The 19,541-nt window shown below is 54.6% G+C and overlaps 1 protein-coding gene across 8 annotated transcripts in view; it reads left to right on the top strand.

Annotated features, from left to right (window-relative positions):
• The window catches only part of Kcnt1 (potassium sodium-activated channel subfamily T member 1), a 55,450-nt gene that overhangs the window by 24,813 nt on the left and 11,096 nt on the right, over positions 1-19,541 (top strand). For 6 of the 8 annotated variants that reach the window (XM_021184601.3, XM_029474314.2, XM_021184594.3 and 3 more), the window contains 20 exons: positions 224-323; positions 2,427-2,483; positions 2,769-2,817; positions 3,607-3,666; positions 3,884-3,958; positions 4,024-4,107; positions 4,666-4,760; positions 5,905-6,085; positions 9,887-10,051; positions 10,324-10,460; positions 11,838-11,901; positions 11,987-12,095; positions 12,507-12,615; positions 12,827-12,976; positions 13,370-13,608; positions 14,990-15,224; positions 16,844-16,949; positions 18,082-18,254; positions 18,766-18,837; positions 19,228-19,362. In XM_021184601.3, the coding sequence (XP_021040260.1) occupies positions 224-323; positions 2,427-2,483; positions 2,769-2,817; positions 3,607-3,666; positions 3,884-3,958; positions 4,024-4,107; positions 4,666-4,760; positions 5,905-6,085; positions 9,887-10,051; positions 10,324-10,460; positions 11,838-11,901; positions 11,987-12,095; positions 12,507-12,615; positions 12,827-12,976; positions 13,370-13,608; positions 14,990-15,224; positions 16,844-16,949; positions 18,082-18,254; positions 18,766-18,837; positions 19,228-19,362 (2,395 nt within the window). The remainder of the gene's footprint in view (positions 1-223; positions 324-2,426; positions 2,484-2,768; positions 2,818-3,606; positions 3,667-3,883; positions 3,959-4,023; positions 4,108-4,665; positions 4,761-5,904; positions 6,086-9,886; positions 10,052-10,323; positions 10,461-11,837; positions 11,902-11,986; positions 12,096-12,506; positions 12,616-12,826; positions 12,977-13,369; positions 13,609-14,989; positions 15,225-16,843; positions 16,950-18,081; positions 18,255-18,765; positions 18,838-19,227; positions 19,363-19,541) is intronic. The other 2 variants (XM_029474315.2, XM_029474311.2) reach the window with 1 other exon arrangement.

Genomic DNA, 19,541 nt, shown 5'->3' with positions numbered 1-19,541 from the left:
CCTGCACCCCCAAGCCTCTGCACTGTAAGTCTCAGTGCGTTATCAGTGGTCAGGTGGATCTGGCAGGGGAAGGTTGGTACAGATACACCTGTCATCTACATCTGGAATACAAGTGAGAGACAGAGGCCTATGCGGCTGCTTCAGGAGGGAGCTGTTGAGAGCCCCAAGCAGAGGGGCGGACCTGCTCCTTGATGCTCCCGCCCTGTTGTTCCCCTCCTAACAGGCCTGAGGATCCGGCTGTTCAACTTCTCCCTCAAGCTCCTCACCTGCCTGCTGTATATCGTCCGTGTCCTGCTCGACAACCCAGACCAGGGCATCGGATGGTGGGTGACCTGTGGGGCTGGGGTCGGGGTCCCGAGGCTGAGCCTTTCCATTTCGTTCCACTGGCATTACAGGCAACTGTTTGGGGGACATGTGACCAACACCTCACCAGACTCCCAAGAAGTCCTGTCACTAGAGCCTTGTGGATCTTTCCTTCTCCTAGTGTGACGCTGTCCCAAAGTCATGCCTAGGGTCACTTAGTCATACCCAGCATGGTAACTGGGTGGGTGTGAAGATAGGGGCCCCCAGGGTAGATCTGTGCACACAGCCACAGTGTGTTTCCTCGAGGAAGAGGTATATGCTAGCAAGTGTCTGTATAGGCCCCCAGCTGATGAGGCTGGCAGTTCTTCCCCTGAAGTCTTCTTCTCTGTGGTCCTCTCACTGCCCAGCCTTCTGTGAGATGCTATGCTATTATTTCCGAGCCCAGATCCATTCGGGGCTTCATTGTCTTCCCTGAAAGCCGCTGGCCTCTCTGGGCCTGGGGATGCCTTGGCATGCTTCCGGCTCATCCCTGGACTGACCCAGACTGCCCTCGGTGCCAGGATTGTCTTGAATTGTGTCCTTTGAGGCTTGGAAGCTGGGTCCTATATGCTTGTCTCTCCTGCCTCCTACTCTATTCCTTCTATTCTCTCCATTCTGTTCTGAGGTGACACTCCTCCCCAAATTTGAGTTCTGTATCCCTCATCTCCTGGTTTCCTTCATCCCTCTGAGGATGCTTTGTCTGGGCCCTTCCCTTCGCTGGTTACTTCCACTGAGGCCTGGTTTTTGGTTTGTTGTTGTTGTTTTGGGTTTTGTTGTTGTTGTTGTTGTTGTTGTTGTTGTTGTTTTAACTCCAATACCATACCAGCAGGTTTGACAAGTGGGCTCAGATGCTAAAGGACTCCTTAGACAGAGCCTGGAGTTTGAATGCCTGAGCTGCCGAGGTCCTATAAATCTCCAGGCAGGAGGCCAGATTCTGGAACCTGTGTGCAGAGTTTCACTGAATTCCTTTTTTCATTTGTCCACTTTCAGGAAAACTAGGGTTCCCAGGCCAAAAAACCCCTCACATGCTATTGAGAACAAACCTCTCATCACTGTCCGGGTCAGAGGAGGGAAGAGTCTCTATAGATGTTTGAGGAGAAACAGAGGTTATAACTCACTCAGAACACTTTCCTGGGTCTGTTTCACCTTCTCCACGTCCCAAAGGCTCAGGACTTCTGCTTGCACCTCCCTAGAGGATCCAAGTCCTTCACAGTCACCAGCAGGGATAGTGGGGGAGGGGTAGGTGATGGATCCTTAGGTGGCGGGTGGGTGAGTGAGTGACGGATAATGTATAGCTGGATGAGTAGATGGTTGGATGGATAGATGCATGGGTAGTCGGATAGTTAGGAGTCGGGATGCCAAGGAGATATTGGACAAGAGGATGCATTAATAGATGGATATATGAATTACAGATCAGATGGTGGTGGGTAGGTGGATGCATGGACCATAGATGTGGTGAAGGAGGGGTAGGTGAGTATAGATGTTGGAGAAGAGGAGAGAGAGGGTCAGTGGATGGCTCAGAGACTTCTGTGGGTGCTGAGTCTAACAGCCCCAGTAAAGCTTGGGTGAGAAGTAGCTCACTGCAAAAGGAGAGGCTAGGAGCTGCCCCGTTCTGGGTTCTGTGAGCCTGGTGCTGGGTCTGGCCTGGAGCAGATTTGGTCGAGTCTGCTTCTCATCAGCTGGTTCCCAAATGCTCGGATATGCTTATCTTCAAGTGGTTTGGAGGTGAGCATTAATACTTCTCCTTAGGATAGGAGCTAGCTATCCAGGCTTGTTCGGGAAGCTCCTCCAGAGGGCTTGTGCATCCACACTGGGACATCTGTGGTTGTGCGGTGGGTGAGGGGCCTCCTGAACCTGTCATCCTCACTCTCTCCAGAGCAGCATCTTCCTGTAGGGCCCAGAGCTCCAGACTGGTGAGAGAGCTTCCCTACTGCAGGCCAGGGAGGCTCCTTAAATGTTAGAGCACCAGTTTCAGTTGGAGGTGGGCCCTGCGTGAGCAAATGGGGCTTTTTTTCACATACTCTGAGTCCTTGGCGTCAGCCCTGGAAGTCTGTGTCTGGGCCAGTGCTTTTGTCTCTTCACAGCTGGGGCTGCACGAAGTATAACTACACTTTCAATGGCTCATCCTCTGAGTTCCACTGGTGAGTTTGCTCCGGGCTCCCATTTGTCAGGTCACACTGGGCCAGGGTGAGAGTTCAGCTGTCCAGCTCTAGTGGAGGCGATGCCCACTCTGGGACATGCTCAGCAGCACCCTAGCACACTGGCTGAAGCCAGTGCTGCAGACGCTCCCCGCGTGAGGGGAGTGATTACCCTCCACATCTGGCCACTGGGCTCTCACTACCTTGGTGACGCTCTTCTGAAGCCCGACGAGGAAGTGTCCTGGCAGTTGTCATCCTGCCCAGGGCTCACTTCCCTTCTTTTCCTAGGGCTCCCATCCTGTGGGTGGAGAGGAAAATGGCTCTGTGGGTGATCCAGGTGAGTCCCAACTTATCTCTCTTCCTTGTACAGTGAGACTGCTCCTGGAGGCTCAGTAAGAAGAGAGCTTGGTCCCATGTCAAGTGAGCAAGGGACTCAGGCTCACTAAGTAAATGACTTAGGCTCAGTAAGGCCTCACAGCTCTTACTCTGACTTTCCCAGAGACTTTGGAGGGCACACTAGCACCTTCATCTCTTTCTTGGTTGGAACCTGTCCTTCCTGCTGTCTGTCCTTACCTAGCCCTATCTAACCATCTTCCTTTAAAGTAGAGGTGGGGGTCAATAACTCAGGCGAGCTTCTGAGGGGTCTTTCCCCAGCTCTGTCCCAGTCCTGTGTGTCTCCAGCCTGGATGACTCTGCAGGATATCTGTAGTGAGGCTCCATCCCTACCCAGGGTCCAAGGAGTACTGCCAACTAAGCCCCACCCCCTCACAGCCACCTCCACCTCCACCTCCTGAGGTAGCTTTAGTGGTGCTCCTCAGGTTTCCCCACCCCTCCTTGCCTCATCAGTCCTGATGGCCCACAGGGTGCCTCAAAAGGGCAGGGACAGAGTCTGGTCTGCCCTCTAACCTAGCCAGGGCCTAGAGTACTTACTGCAGTTTAGCCTGCAAGCCTTTCTGATCAAGACATCTTACTTCAGCAGCTAGGGTGCAGGCAGGCCTGTACAAACACACACACACACACACACACATGCCTGCCCAGCTTCTTTAGGACTCTGCCTGTTGAGTCCCTCATAGGTGAGGCCCTGTCCCCAGATCTGCTCCAAGTCTCTTTGCTTTTCTTCACTCAGGTCATTGTGGCCACAATAAGCTTCTTAGAGACCATGCTCCTCATTTACCTCAGCTACAAAGTGAGTCCCTCCCTGTGCCCATCCTGCCCTGAGTCCCCACCATGTCCTTTCTGCATAGCCCTTCCTCTATCCCCCAATGAATCCCTAACTCAAAGACTGTCCACTCCCAACCCTTATGTCTCCCTATTTCTAAACTCCCAGCCCCCTTTCCTGACCCTGATTGCCATAGGGCCCTGCCCCTGCCCCTCACTGGCTCTGAAGTCCCTCTGTCCCCCAGGGTAACATCTGGGAGCAGATATTCCATGTATCTTTCGTCTTGGAGATGATCAACACACTGCCCTTCATCATCACGGTGGGTGAGCCCCAGCCCCAAGCTCTGCTACCCAAGCCCCACCTGACCTCTTCCCAACACCACAGGTCTTCTGGCCACCTCTGCGGAACCTGTTCATCCCCGTGTTTCTCAACTGCTGGCTGGCCAAGCATGCGCTGGAGAACATGATCGTAAGTGAGGCCTGGCCCTTGCCAGCTCCCACCTGGTGGCTGGACCAGGCAGTGGCCCAGAGACCGCATGCCACAGTGATGTATTCTAGTCCGGCCTTGAGCTTCCTCTTTCTGTGGAGACAGCTTTTCCAGGCCTGAGAAGCTGGGACAGGGTGTGTGGGTGTGAGCAAGCACAACCAGAGTTGGGCCCCAAAACCGGCATCAGGAGGAGAATTCAGGTTCCGACTATCTCTATGGCTAGCCTCTGCTGGATGTCCAAGGTTACCCATGCTGTAAATGAAAGCCAGGATGACAGCTGTCCCCCTGGTAGCCAGTCACCTGGACTCAGCCCTGCTCCTATTGCACAGTGACAACAGTTCTGAAGAAAAACATTATCTGCCCTCTGGCACTTCTTGACCTCAGCCCAGGGCATGGCTCATCCTGAGAACAAGCTGAGGTCAGAGTGACCAGCACAGGGCAAGGTTGCCTGGAACCCTCCTCTGGGATGGAAGGGTAACTAGACCTCTGCTTGTTATGCATCAGGGTGTCTGTGGGTTCTGATGGCTGCATTCTCTGCAGAATGACTTCCACCGTGCCATCCTACGCACACAGTCAGCCATGTTCAACCAGGTGCTCATCCTGTTCTGCACCCTGCTGTGCCTGGTCTTCACAGGGTGAGTGCCTAGATGTCTCATGGACCTATCAGGTGGCCATGACTAGCACACTCCTCAGACAGACCTCAAGCCTAGAAGCAAGCCAAGGGGAGGTGACAGATGGGACACAAAGCTGACGGGAGAACTTAGCTCCACACTCTTGTGTCCCGAGCTCAGGGATACAATGGCCCAACATCTGAACTTGAAGGTGTCCTGCTCAGCTGGCTGTGTTTGCAACCCCGAAGGAACCTGGCCCAGGGGCTGAGTGGGGTCTCAGGACCCTTTGCTTTGATGTTCAGCTGAGAACAGAGTCTAGAAGCAGCCAGGGTCTTTTGGAGGGTCACTTAGAGTGGGGAGCTTCTGGTCATCTGGGCCAACCTGCCAGCCTCCTGTGCCTGCCTATGGAGTGGCCCTGCTCCCCATCTTTAAGAGGCCCAGTCACCTCCTGCTATCCTTCAGGCAAGAATGAGCTGGCTAGGAATGGCTGCAGGGCCTGGTGGATAGGTTGGCAAGGCTTGTGGCAGCCCTACCCATCACTGCTGCAGCCACACACCTTTGCTACCTAAGGCTCCCCCTTCACCAATGCAGCCCCATTGCCTTACTGCCTCCTGATTAGGACGAGCAGCTTTTCCAAGCTCAGACTTAAACTCAGTGCCAAAGGGCCAAGGTCCTCCTGTGGGTGATGGGCATCCAGACCAGTCACCTGTATCCTATGGTCAGGGAGGCATCACTTAGGTCCTAGGGGACAGGGTTCTCAGGACTGGTAGAGCCTATCACTCTGGGAGGTGACATGTCCTGAGGTGGGCATGTCCTGTTTCCCTGGCCACAGCAGCCAACTCAGGCAGCCCCATTCCACACTGCAGCCCTATCTCTTTCCATTCACTTCCTCCCATCCATGGCTGCAGCCCCTGCCCCACTGCTGCAGCTCCTCCCCCACTGCTGCAGCCCCTGCCCCACTGCTGCGGCCCTTCCCCCACTGCTGCAGCCTCTCCCCCACTGCTGCAGCCTCTCCCCCACTGCTGCAGCCTTCCCCACTACTGCTGACCCTGCCCCCACTGCTACAGCCCCTGCCCCATTGCTGCAGCCCCTGCCCCACTGCTGCAGCCTCTCCCCCACTGCTGCAGCCCCTGCCCCACTGCTGCAGCCCTGATCTTCCTGTTTCTAGGACCTGTGGGATCCAGCACCTGGAGCGAGCAGGTGGCAACTTGAACCTGCTGACCTCCTTCTACTTCTGCATCGTGACTTTCTCAACTGTGGGCTTCGGTGATGTGACACCCAAGATCTGGCCATCCCAGCTCCTGGTGGTCATCCTGATCTGTGTCACCCTTGTGGTGCTCCCACTGCAAGTAAGTCCTCGTGCTCAGCACAGGGACATCAGAAGGCACTCCCTGAAGAGTGACAAAGGACAGGAGGGATCCATGGTGGTTGTGAGCACTTGTTGGAAGGCCATTCCCAGGAGAGCACTGAGGCCAGAGAAGGTGCTCCCTGGTCTGCGGCGGGTCATAGGTTCTCCCTAGACCCTAGTAAACAGTGAGGTGGTGTTCTGCACAAGAGCAACCATGGGGCACAGGCTTTTCTTTCCAGAGGGTCTTAGGTACGAGTGATCCCTTTACCTATGCAGACAGACTGTGGGGCTGAAATTTACCCTTTCCCAGCCACAGCTTTAGGGATGACTCTGAGCTCTGCCCTTGGGCTAGTCCCATCTCTCAGTGGAGCACTGACCCCAAGCCCAGTAGGCAGCTCCCTACTTCTTCCAGAAAGAGCAGCCTGCCTCTCCACTGCCCCTGTCCAGAGTACGCTGCACTGAGAGCCCGAAGTGTGCTAGTTCCATCCCTTTCCCACCACCACCACCACGGTCCTTCCAGGCATTTCTCCCACCTGCTATCTTCTCTGTGTCTAGAAGCCAGTCCTAGAGCATTCTGCTCACAGCTGCTGCTCTGTGATCTTGTTCCTAGCCTTGGTCAAGGGCCCTGCTCTTCTCCAGCTGAGGTTTTAATGAGGTCTAATGCACCAAACTTCCCCTTAACATTTTACTCTTACCTAAAACAACCATTCCCTCCCTCAGTCACAAGTCTGTTTTCTTGCAAAAGTTTAGGGTTAGCTTCTCACATAGAGGGCCAAGCCCGCCCAGAATGGAGCGTGTATGATAAGATGGAATGGGCCTGACTTGGCCCATGCACATCTCTTCATTCCACTCCTGAGGCTCTGCACACGATGCTCTGGAAGGTGTCTCTAACTCTCCTGTTCAGAGGCTTCCTAGATCCTTGCTATTCTGTGTAATTCACAGGCCAGGCCTCTGGTAGTATCCACCTGTAATCTCAGCCTTCGGGGGTTCAAGACCAACTCCCCATATGAGGATTCCTATGAAAATCATATTGACACGTGTGCCAAGGAACAGGTTGTGGCTTACTAGCCTTTAGCATTTCCTAGCAAGTCTCTGACATTCCTGGGGCTTTGCAAAGTTCTGGAGCTTGCTTATAAACCATGCTGGCCTCAAACTCACAGAAATCCTCCTGCCTCTGTGTCAGGAGTGCTCAGATTAAAGGTGTGTGCCACCACTCTTAGCTCAAAAACCTTCACAAGTGTTGGTTTATCCAGGGTCAAAGCTCTTGTTATGTTTCCTCAGGCCGCGTTGTCTTTTTGTCCTGGGTTGAAACTGCATTTCTTCTTCTGAGCTCTGTCAGTGCTGGTGTGTGCAGTATGTATCTAGCAAGCTGTACCAAACACTGGTCAGCTTTCATGGGCTGCCCCTGAAGAACGACAGTCTCTCACTCCCTCTTCAGTCTAACCATGAGCCTCTGAGCTGTCACTCTGACCTCCCTGTGACAACCTGTTGGGTTTGGGTAGATGCCTGCCTCTGCTTAAACACCTTCTCCCCAGTTTGGTGGAACCAGAATTTTTTTAATTAAATACTTTTTGTCAGTCCAATGGAGTGATAATAGAGGGTTTTTACAGATTTAAAAATGAATGCAGTTGCCTATCTAATATTACCCATCCTTGAATTCCTGAGAGAAACACGACGTAAGACTTTTGACAGCATTATGCTGGAGTCTGCTGAGATTTGCTGGATTCCCTTCGTTAAGCTTGTGTCTGAGTGGGGCCTGTGTTTTCCTTTATCTGTCATCACATCTAAGATGGGTCTGCTTTGGTCAGAGTCGCTATGGCTGGAGTGTGCAGGTGTCTCCTGAGACTGCTGGAAGCTGGCCACACACCTGGACTTAGAAGCAGACTCCGCAGTTATGGAGACCTCAGGCCTGTGGCATGGTTCACAGAGAGCTCTGAAGGCATCAAGTTGGCCATGATGCAGCTTTCGGCCCTCAGCCTCTCTTGGCTTACAGACAAAATTCCAAACTCTGGGCCCTGCGCATGGCCTTCCTCTGTGGCTCACCATCGCTTCCTTCTGCCTGCTTCTCCTTTCTCCTAGCTGCACTTGGTACCCATGTCAGCTTATCCTGGTGGGCTTTGATGGTACAGTGACAGCCCAGATTCATCAGCCACAGCTCCTGGTGGTCATCCTGACCTAGCATCAAATTGTGTTCTTGACATAAAGTCCACATCATGATCTCTGCAAAGGCCCCATTGATTTTTCCAGATAACGTCGCTTTCCTAGGTTCTAGGAAGTCATCTCTTTTGGTAGCCCCCACTTACGCACTATAGGTCCCGTTCTCACTGCAAAGCCATCTGAAGCTTGTCCTGGCCTCTCATCTCACAGCCCCACCAGCTTGTTCACGATATCCTGGCTCAGAAGGAGCTGAGACAGTGCCAGGGACAATCCATCCATACAAGTCTCAGCCTTCATTGTCTATCAGGACTCTCTTTGGATTCCCCAGTCTCTTCCCCAAGTGAGGATGAGCCCTGTCCCAGTAGCCCCAGAGCCTTCTTGGAGGCTCTGAGATGGGGCCCTGATGCTGAGGGTCACTCTCCTCCACAGAGGTCGCATGTTTAAGATTCAGTATCCAAACATGTAGGCAATGGCTACTCTGGAGGCCAGGTCAGAATGAAGTTCTGGTTGGGCTAGGACTTTGGGGGGGGGGTGGAACTGGGGGTGCTCAAGACCCATTGTCTGATAGTTGGTATCATGGTTGTGGCAGCCTCCTGACCATATGCCCAACCGTATGCCCTGCTCCATATGATCTTGTGGCCCTTGTTCCACCTACAAGCACCCCATGGATATTGGATTTAGAAGTCACCATAATCTAAGATGACCTCAGGTCAACAAATTACAAACACACACACACACACACACACACACTTTTTTCCAGATCAGCTCCCATCTGGAGATTCTGAACAGACAGTGAGTCTGCTTTAGGACTCAATGTCAGTCCTTCTGTTACCCCCTTCACCACAGCTGCAAACACCCCTACACTTCATGTGAGAAGAGTGAGGCCTGGGAGAGGCTAGAAACAAGCCCCAGGGATTCAGCAGCCCACTGCAGCAGGCCCCGGGTTCCCCAACACGCCCTGGCTACAAGTCTCCTTGTGAGGACCCATAGGAGTCCTTGATGACCCTTGATGGTCACATCACCTGTGGAGTGGACACAGCCATCAGGCCCACTGCCACATTCCTAGAAGTAGGCTAGAGATGTGGGGTCTTGATGCTCAAAAGTGGAACAGACAGTGGACACCTGACCTTAGATCTACATGTAATGTGAAGCCTTGGGCAGAGCCAGGACTGAGCAGCTCACACGGGCCAGGCAGATGTGAATCTGGTAGACCTCACAACTCTTCCCATCCAGCATGAGGAAACCCCACTGGAGGCCTGAACACTGATCTTGTCACTGTTGATAGAGAGGCATCCAATGTGGATTTCCTAATACTGTCAGGAAAGCCAACAGGGAGAGCCAAGATTCTCGTGTCTGTCCAGGAGTCTAGAGCACAGGCTCTGGCAGGCTCTGGCATCCGCTGCTGGTCATGTAGCTTCTGAGACCACAAGCTGGACTTCCCATAACTGTGCCACACAGCACAGCTTCTGACCCCACCTTCTACATGTCAGATCCAGGCCCAGCTCATCCTGCTGCATCCTGCCAGCCAAGCAGGCCTGCTTTTACTGTCCTCAGCACCTGGCATCTCCATGTAGCTGCTGCCCCACAGCCTGCCCTGCCCTCTGCTCCCCACCAGAGGCCTGTGCTCATTGCTCCCTCTCCACAGTTTGAAGAGCTTGTCTACCTCTGGATGGAGCGTCAGAAGTCAGGGGGTAACTATAGCCGCCACCGAGCACGGACGGAGAAGCACGTAGTCCTGTGTGTGAGCTCCCTCAAGATTGACCTCCTCATGGATTTCCTGAATGAGTTCTATGCCCATCCCCGGCTCCAGGTAAGGCTGGGGGCACCCCCTGGGGGCCTCAGATTTCTTCTAGGCTCCCAGAACAGTTGCCGCCCCTCAACCCCCAACTCCCACTCCAGCGCAGAAATGCCATATGCTTGAGCTAGGCTCCTGAGTGCTCTAGAGCCTGGTTATCATGTCCTGGGGGTGGGAGGAGCATCTGTGGTGGTCCAATAAGGCCCTGGGATGACATCACCCAGGAAACAGTCTGGGGATGGGACAGGAGCCTGCTCAGAGACACTGACATTCAGCCTTGCCAGCAGGACCACTACGTGGTCATCCTGTGTCCCTCTGAAATGGACGTCCAGGTGCGCAGGGTGCTGCAGATTCCCCTGTGGTCCCAGCGGGTCATCTACCTCCAGGGCTCTGCCCTCAAGGACCAGGACCTCATGCGAGCCAAGTGAGTGCTGATCAGGGCAACACAGCAGACCTAAGCCTGAGGCCACCAGCCATCCTCAGGCAGAGGGAAGGAGGGTCATGACAGTCTTAACTGCCTGAGGCAGGCAGGGGTCCCATGTGGAGGCAGGGCCAGAGTGGGTGAGTGGGACCTATCCTCATGTGCTAGTCACTGCTGGACAGCCTGACGAACACTCCTGGCCGAGCTGTGGTCTCTGCTGTGGACCTTGCCTGTGGGCAAAATTTTCTCTCTCCTGCTCTGAGTCTGGGGATTTTCTCTGTCAGATTTTTAGGGAGCTTAAAATAGACCAGGGGTGGAAAAAACCTGCTGCCAAGAGTCAGAGACAAAGACACCAGCCTGAGGGTGGCTCTTGATTTAAAGACAGAGTTGACAGAGTGACTTGAGGTGACAAGAGTGTGCTGTTAACATGCAACTAGAATGTGCTATCGCACCATCTGGGACTCTCCCCCCAAAGCCTCTGTGCCACGTTTTCATTCTAGAAGGTTCCTGTACCCTTTGTTGTGTGGTACAGGTGATATGGGGCCCAGGTCCTTCATCCCCAGAACCCTGAGCTGGGGCGTTCACGGATGCAGCCTCCTTTGGGATCCTGCTCAGTTCCCATGAGACTATCTGCCTGTGTCCAACTCTGGGCTGGTTGGCTGGAGAATAGTGCCAGCTAGGCAGGAGGCACCCATGGCTTTTGTGGAGCCGGAGGTGGTGTGAGGCTTCACTGTCCTGCTTGTGAGGTTAGGGTTTCTCAGACTGATCCTTAGCAGTCAGACTCCTGGGAACCTGGAAATGGCCACCCAGGTCCAGGCTGCTGAGTTGTCAGTCAGACAGAGGAAAGGACACTCAGGGTTAATGGGAGCCTAGGACATGGGCAGTGCCCTATGTAAGGTCAGCTGCCCTAGGGCCTAGGTAATTCCCATCAGTAACACAAGTGGACCCATTCTTTCCGACTCTAAGCCTCTGACAGCTGTAGGCAGAGACCAGAGTGCAGATGGATGTGGCAGAGTGGCTCAGAGACCCCTCTCAGGTACCAGGAGGCCACAGCTTGGAAACCCTGAGTGGTTCCCACTGGCCAGTTGGTGTCTCTAAGATAGGCTTGGCTTGTGAGCATTGCTCAGCCTCTGAGCTTGGACTCTGAAATGGGTGTCCTGGCATCCTGACCTGCTCAGAATATGCTGGAAGAATCTGGGGAGGTTGGAAGGCCTGGGATGCACTAAGGACTTGACACTAGGATGTGCTGGACTGGGCCTGGCTGTCTTGGCAAGGCCCCTGCTTGGCCATCCTTCCTCACCCTTTGCGTGCCCAGCCTCTCCTGACCTCCCGGGGAGGCCTCTGGGTCCTTAGTCACACTCAGCAGCTGCTGCTCTGCAGGATGGACAACGGAGAGGCCTGCTTTATCCTCAGCAGCAGGAATGAGGTGGACCGCACAGCTGCGGTGAGTTCAGGCAGACTCCCCCAACCTGTGCTGCCTGCCTACTCTTAGCCGTAGGCCCTCTAACACCAACCACACCTCCCCCCAGGATCACCAGACCATCCTTCGAGCCTGGGCTGTGAAGGACTTTGCCCCCAACTGTCCCCTCTATGTCCAGATTCTCAAGCCCGAAAACAAGTTTCACGTCAAATTTGCTGGTGTGTTGGGGCCCTGTGGCATCATGGGTATGCAGGCTGTAAGGGTAGGAGCAGAGTCACCCTCTCCTAGGCTCAAGGAAGGCTCTCCTTTGGGACAACCTTCCCTCTAGCTCTCTGCATCAGAAAGTAAGGAGCAGCCTTGGCAAATGATCTGTCGTCCACTGGGGCCAGAGGTGGTGAGGGAAGTGGGGACACTGAGCAGAGCCTCAACAGACAGGGGCCATGATGGGCACCCGGGGACAGCCCGTCTGGGTAGAGCTGGGGTGATCCCAGACATTCCGGTACTCCTCTGGGTCTCACTGAGGTGCTGAGCTAATGCTGAGCAGGAATGGTTCGACATGTTCAGAAAGACATGGGTGCTGTGGGGAGGGGACCACAGGCAGCAGGGATCTGACCCTGCAGTTCCCACAGACCACGTGGTATGCGAAGAAGAGTGCAAGTACGCCATGCTGGCCCTGAACTGCATCTGCCCGGCCACCTCCACTCTCATCACCCTGCTGGTGCACACATCCCGTGGCCAGTGAGTGCCCTGTGCCAGACCGACTACCACGCCCTGGTCATCCCGATCAACCCCACAAGGCAGGGCGGGCTCCCTGGAGGTGGAGGGCATGTCGTGGGCAGAGGTCTGGCACAGAAAGGGGTCTAGGGAGATGCAGGGTGCATTTAACCAATTGGGTAAGAGGGGCAGGCCTGGCTGAGGGGGGCAGCCCCTTACCTTGGTCCTCTGGCAGGGAAGGACAGGAATCTCCCGAGCAGTGGCAGCGCACGTACGGGCGGTGCTCGGGCAACGAGGTGTACCACATTCGCATGGGTGACAGTAAATTCTTCCGGGAGTATGAGGGCAAGAGCTTCACCTATGCAGCCTTCCACGCGCACAAGAAGTACGTGGGACTCGGGGTGGCCTAGAGGGTTGGAGCCCGCTGTTCCCACCACCACTGGGCGACTCGTCCTCCACCCAGGGCCAGGTCATTATGAGAGGGGGCCCTGGGCAGGAGATCACAGAGTCTCAGCTAAGGGCAGGGTAACCCGGCTCTGCGCACCTTGTGAGGTGGTCAGGACATCCCAGGACAAGGTTCATGTAAGAACCTGCCGCAAAGCCTCTCCTCTCTGAAGCTCCTAAGGCTGACCTGGGATCCCCAAGTCCCTAACGCCCGAGCGGAGGGCTTGTCCAAGAAGTCCAGGCGTGGTCCCTGAGAGGAGACTGAGTAGCTCAGGACAATGTGAGCCACAGGCTGCCAGGAGTGGCGCTGAAGCTCCAGGCCATGTCTGCTCAGGTATGGGGTGTGCCTCATCGGGCTGAAGCGTGAGGAGAACAAGAGTATCCTGCTGAACCCAGGACCACGGCACATCCTGGCTGCCTCCGACACCTGCTTCTATATCAATATTACCAAGGAGGAGAACTCAGCTTTCATCTTCAAACAGGAGGAGAAGCAGAAGAGGCGAGGCCTTACAGGGCAGGGACTATATGAAGGGCCCTCCCGGCTCCCAGTGCATAGCATCATCGCCTCTATGGGTGAGCTGGTGAAGCATGCAGGTGGAAGATGGGTGGCTTCCAAGGGTGCGCTCCACACCCCACCTGCCACGGGGCAGGAGACTCCTGAAACCCAGCTCTTTCCGGACAGTGTGAGCTTCTCCTGGCCCAGGGTTTTGCATCTGTCCAATTGTGGTACCCCACCTATCAGAGTTTGGGTGAGCATCAGTTACCTGGGTAACTGAGAGCCTGTGGGGGTACTGTGGTAGATGAAGGACTAACCAGAGAGCCCTGGGGTCTCAGCCAGGCATCCCTGAACTAGATGAAGGCCCTGGGGTTTATTGAGTTAGCAATGGTTTATCTTCATGGCTCTTCCCTGGAACTGCTGTCTTCCCGCACTGGTTCAAGAGACTTCCTGAGCAGGGTTGGGCCAATACTCAGAAGGCACCTGTGGCGTGTGCCATCCTCTGCCAGTCTTCCAAGAGGTGATGGGGAACAGGAAAGAGTCATTTAGCCTCTCAGGCCCCAGACACACAGGCTAACCAGGTCTATGGCCTTCTCTCATTTGTGCTAAGACCCATAAGGCAAGTTGACACTAATAAGCACTTACTGTATGCCCAGCATAAGTGGTCTCTAGAGACCAAGTGCTTTGACTCTGGTACACATTTTTTTAAAGATTTATTTATTTATTTAATGTATATGAGTACACTGTAGCTGTCTGCAGACATACCAGAAGAGAGCATTACAGATGGTTCTGAGCCACCATGTGGTTGCTGGGAATTGAACTCAGGACCTCTGGAAGAGCAGTCTGTGCTCTTAACCCCTGAGCCACCTCTCCAGCCCTCTGGTACACATTCTCAATGGCATGTGACAGCAGCCGTCAGACTGAAGTTGCTGCCCTTGCAGTGACAGCTTTCTCTGGTGGTCAGGCTTGAGGAAGAGCTTGGGGTTGGGGTTGATGCTGCCCAACCCAGCCTCTAACCATCGCTCACCCCCATGCCTTCTAGGGAGACAAGAGTAACTTAGGAAGCCCACCCACCCCACCCCTTGGGTCTGGCCCACAGAGGCTATGAGTTACATCCTTGAGCCAACCACCAACCCCAACCTGGCAGCCCTGGGCTGAAATGGGAACAACAGAGGCCAGGAGGTCAAAGTGGCCTTGCTGCTCCAGGGTTACTGTGTGGCCACCCTCCCTAGCTCCCTCCTTAGAGCAGAGCAACCAGTTTCCTATGAGCCCAAAGGGCCCCCCACCTCAGGTCAGCATCAGTCACAGCAACGAGTTCGGGGCCTACTCAACATCACCACCACTCAGGGGCCTCCTTGTCCTGAAGAGGAAACAGAGGCTCAGGAATGTGCTGAAATTCCTAGGGCCTAGAGAGTGGGGTGGGAAGGGCTACTGGTCAGGTTCAACCCCTCTGTCCAGGGACAGTGGCCATGGACCTGCAGAACACAGATTGCCGGCCCTCCCAGGGTGGCAGTGGCGGGGATGGCAACAAGCTGACTCTGCCCACCGAGAATGGCTCTGGTAGTCGACGCCCCAGCATCGCACCCGTTCTGGAGCTGGCAGACAGCTCAGCCCTGTTGCCCTGCGACCTGCTGAGTGACCAGTCAGAGGACGAGGTGACGCCCTCGGACGACGAGGGGCTCTCTGTGGTTGAGTGAGTGCTGAGTGGAGCTTCCTCAGTGGGGGGGGAGAGGTCCCCAGTGTGGGCATGCTCCATCTATGGCAATCTCTGCTTCGCAAGTGGTGTCTCTGGGGTGGGGCCCGGGCACACGGGAAAACAGAGCAGGGTCCTCACCCCAAGCCCAGTCCTGGAAGGCACTTGAGAGCATTCTGACAGGGGTGTGCTATGCTGGAGTCATAGATAACGGGGTTCACAGACTCCACACAGTGGCATGCAACCCCATACCTGCTCAGCTACTGACCTATCTGCCCTCAGTTACTCCACAAGTCAAGATGGTGTAGAGCCAGGCACTGAGCGGCAGACATTCCTGAGCTCTTTCCAGCTGGTCAGCTCCTCTTGGGACTGTGTGTGTGGCCCACCTCATTTCAGGTGGATATTCATGGGCCAGGATCTGTAGAGGTCACCAGCAGATGACTTGGCAAGACTTTGTCCAGAACCAGAGACTACAAGCTTACCCCAAGTTAGCCATCCTGGCTGGGGGTTGGGGGTATGAGGCCAAATGTCCCTGTTTGAGACCAAGAGGGATTTCAGTAAGTCCTCAACAGTGTAGCTACCTTGACCTCAGTCAGGGCATCCTCCTGTTGCAATCTTCTCTAAGGTTGAGGGGTCATTTGTAGGGGTCCCAGATCCTGCAGGCAGAAATATGTGGGTCCCTGTGGCTGTGTCCCTTAGGGCATGAGGAAACAGAGCTAGAAGGTTGTGACCAGGGCTCAATGTTAAAGCATGGCATGGTGTGTAGTAGTGGGTACTGTAGGGTGGGGAGGAGGAGAAGCAGCCTTCTGAGAGGCTAGCCCACTGGAAGCACAGCCTTCTGTGAGGCTAGCCCACTGGAAGCACAGGCCTGAGTAGCTGTCTGTTACCTGGGGTGCCATGGGCATCACTAAGGGGACTAATGATTACAGCTCTGGTGTTCTCCTCAGTTTCCAGGCTTGAGAGAGAGAGAGAGAGAGAGAGAGAGAGAGAGAGAGAGAGAGAGAGAGAAAGGGGAGGGAGGGAGAGAGATTATATAGGTGTGTAGATGTGTAGATGTGTAGAGGTGGGTATTGCTTGTGTGCTTGTGTATGCCTGTGTTTGTGTGCTCATACATATGTGCAAGCATGTTGTGTGTTCATGCGTGCATGTGTGCACACATGTCTGTTCCTGCCTTTTCTGCCATATGTATATGTGTAAGTGTTTGCACTGAGTATATTTTGTGTGGAATTTTTCTCAAGGGATGCAAGGCTCCCTTCCTGTCCCCATCCGAATAGCAGAGGGCTGACTATTAGGAGACTTCCTGGTGGGCAGCGACACTGGGAGCCCAGCTTGGGTCCTACAGAGGGAGCAGCAACAAGTAGCCCCTCTGCACCCTATGTCTGCCTGAGCCATTCTGGGGCCTGGGTGAGGGCCAATGTACCTGTCCCAGTCCTGGCCTAGGAAGCAGGGACAGGATTCCAAGGTGTTATCTCATGTGGCTCTCCCAGGCAGATATGCGAATCAGGAGTTGGGGGACAGTAAGCCATCTCTGCTAGTACCAGTTGACTCTGTGATACTCCAGGTAAAGGGCAGCTTTGAAGCGGCCAGGCTGCCATGCTGTGGTCTCTGTCTTCATCCAGGTACGTGAAGGGCTATCCCCCCAACTCACCCTACATTGGCAGCTCCCCGACTTTATGCCACCTTCTGCCTGTGAAAGCCCCCTTCTGCTGCCTGCGGTTGGACAAGGTAAGGCCATTCAGCTATGGCCATCTGACATCCCACTTTGGTGGCATTGTATTATGGTTGTGCTACAAAATGGAGCAGGAGTAGACCCCTCTCTGCCTTACCCTGCCTGCCTGCTCTCTGCCTCCCTGCTCTGACCTCACAGCAGCCTTTTCTAAACAGGCTGAAAGCAGATTAGGACCATTGTGTCCCTCATCCAAACACCTGTGTGCTTCCAGATGGTGAGGGCCATCTTCTCTTCATATAACCCCCACTGCTAGAGTCAAGCAGAGAAAGAGTCTCCCAAGGCTCCAGGGTCCTTGTCGTTCTGTAAGAAAGCACATGCCTGTCACTCCCCACTTCTGCCTTCCTCAGGATCCCTTGTTGACCTTGGAAGACCTTGGAGTCTATGGGACAGGACTCAATCCATGATAGAATCCAGCTCATGCATCTGGGCTGAGCACACTGGAACAGGGTGGGGCTCAGCTGGCCACATCTCTAGCCATGCTGCCCCCTGTGAAAGTGACTGTTTGTTTATGGTTCAGTGACTACAGACATAAGGGCAGGATAGCTTCTGAGCTGCTCGACTCTAAATCACTGTCTTAGTTCTAGGCCCCTCCAGTAGTTCTTAGTGTGTAACCAAGAGGAAAGTGTCTGTTGCATTCACATAGTGGAGGCACATGGCCTCTTACTTGCTTTGGGCCTATACTCTGTTTCATGTTGCTTGGGGATCTGAACCCTTTGATGCCTGCCAGCCTGTCTCACCTCCTCCCTGTACAATGCTGAGCTGTAGACTGAGATCAGGCACCTCCAACTGAGGTCTGACTCCATTCGAGAAAAGGGGCTTTAGGAATCATCTGCTGCCTGTGGCCTTGAATCTGGCTAGGAAATGCATGTGCATTAATACATGCATACACACCTGTGCACACATGACTTGGACCTCTAGATTTCTGTAGCTAAATGCTGCATTGGCTTGCTTCCATCAAGTTTTGTGGGTTACTGACTTTAGTGGCTGCCAGCAGGTTGAGCCCTGGTGGCTGGTGGCCCCATGTCTCCCCAGGGCTCCCATGTGCTGCATGTGTCCTTGCTGTTGTTGGCCCACTGGCTTCTCCAATAGCCAGGGTGGTGCCCAGCCTGGGTTCCCCTACATCCCTAGGGCTGCAAACACAACAGCTACGAGGATGCCAAGGCCTATGGGTTCAAGAACAAGCTGATTATTGTCTCTGCTGAGACAGCAGGCAACGGGCTCTACAACTTCATTGTGCCTCTGCGCGCCTACTACCGGTCCCGCCGGGAGCTCAACCCTATCGTGTTGCTGCTTGACAACAAGTGAGGCGGAGTACAGTCCTCATGATGCCTTGCCTCTGTGTGTGTGTATGTGTGTGTGTGTGTGTGTGAGTGTGTATGAGTGTGTGTGTGTGTGTGTGAGTGTGTGTGTGAGTGTGTGTGTGTGTGAGTGTGTGTGTGTGTGTGTGTGTCCTGTTGTCTTCTGCGGCCATGCCTTCCTTCCTTTGCTGACCATGGTAGCCTCCTCCTCTAGTTTCTCCTATAACCTCTTTACCTTGTGGCTTCACAACTGAGAGTCCCAGGTGGCAGGACCACAAGGATCCCCTGGATCACAGCCCCTTTCATCCAAGACCCCAGAAGCCTGGCAGCCAGACCCCAAGGTCCAATCTTGGCTATCTAGCCTCAATAAGCCCAAGGCCTAGGTTTCCTGAGCTGAATAGTGGCATATCCTTTGACCTTAACCCCCTTCAGTCCCATGTTTTGGGGGCCCCAACAGTGTGGGGAGGATAAACCATAGAGCAGATGGCACCTCCAGGCCCTTCTGTCCCTACAGGCCTGACCACCACTTCCTGGAGGCCATCTGTTGCTTCCCTATGGTCTACTACATGGAGGGATCCGTGGACAAGTAAGCTGAGAACAGCATGGCCAGGGTGCCTGCATGGCCAGGGTGCCTGCATGGCCAGGGTGTCTGCATGGCCAGGGTGCCTGCATGGCCAGGGTGCCTGCATGGCCAGGGTGCCTGCATGGCCAGGGTGCCTGCATGGCCAGGGTGCCTGCATGGCCAGGGTGCCTGCATGGCCAGGGTGCCTGCATGGCCAGGGTGCCTGCATGGCCAGGGTGCCTGCATGGCCAGGGTGTCTGCATGGCCAGGGTGCCTGCATGGCCAGGGTGCCTGCCGTTGCTCTCTGCCCCCCTCCCCCAGACTGCCTCAAATGAGCAGTTGATCCCAATCCAGGGGAAGAGGTGCTGGGGGGATTGGGGCTGATCCTATGGTCATATTGCTTGCCCTGTGCAGCCTAGACAGCTTACTGCAGTGTGGCATCATCTATGCTGACAACCTGGTGGTGGTGGACAAGGAGAGCACTATGAGTGCCGAAGAGGACTACATGGCAGATGCCAAGACCATCGTCAATGTGCAAACCATGTTCCGGTGAGCACCTGACCCATGGGAGCTAGGCCTCATGGTGAGGACCATAGAACCCACCAGAGTCCACATCCCTGACTGTGTTCCCTACAAGAGACCCTACAGCTAGGACCATGGGGCCCATTAGAGTTCAAAGACCTCTCACCACAGGACCCACAAGAGGCTACACTTCTATGACTATGGGA

The sequence above is a fragment of the Mus caroli genome, unplaced genomic scaffold (assembly GCF_978045245.1).
Source record: "Mus caroli unplaced genomic scaffold, Mus_caroli_1 scaffold_2, whole genome shotgun sequence".
Taxonomy (NCBI): domain Eukaryota; kingdom Metazoa; phylum Chordata; class Mammalia; order Rodentia; family Muridae; genus Mus; species Mus caroli.
This window is presented reverse-complemented; position numbering and strand designations above follow the sequence as displayed.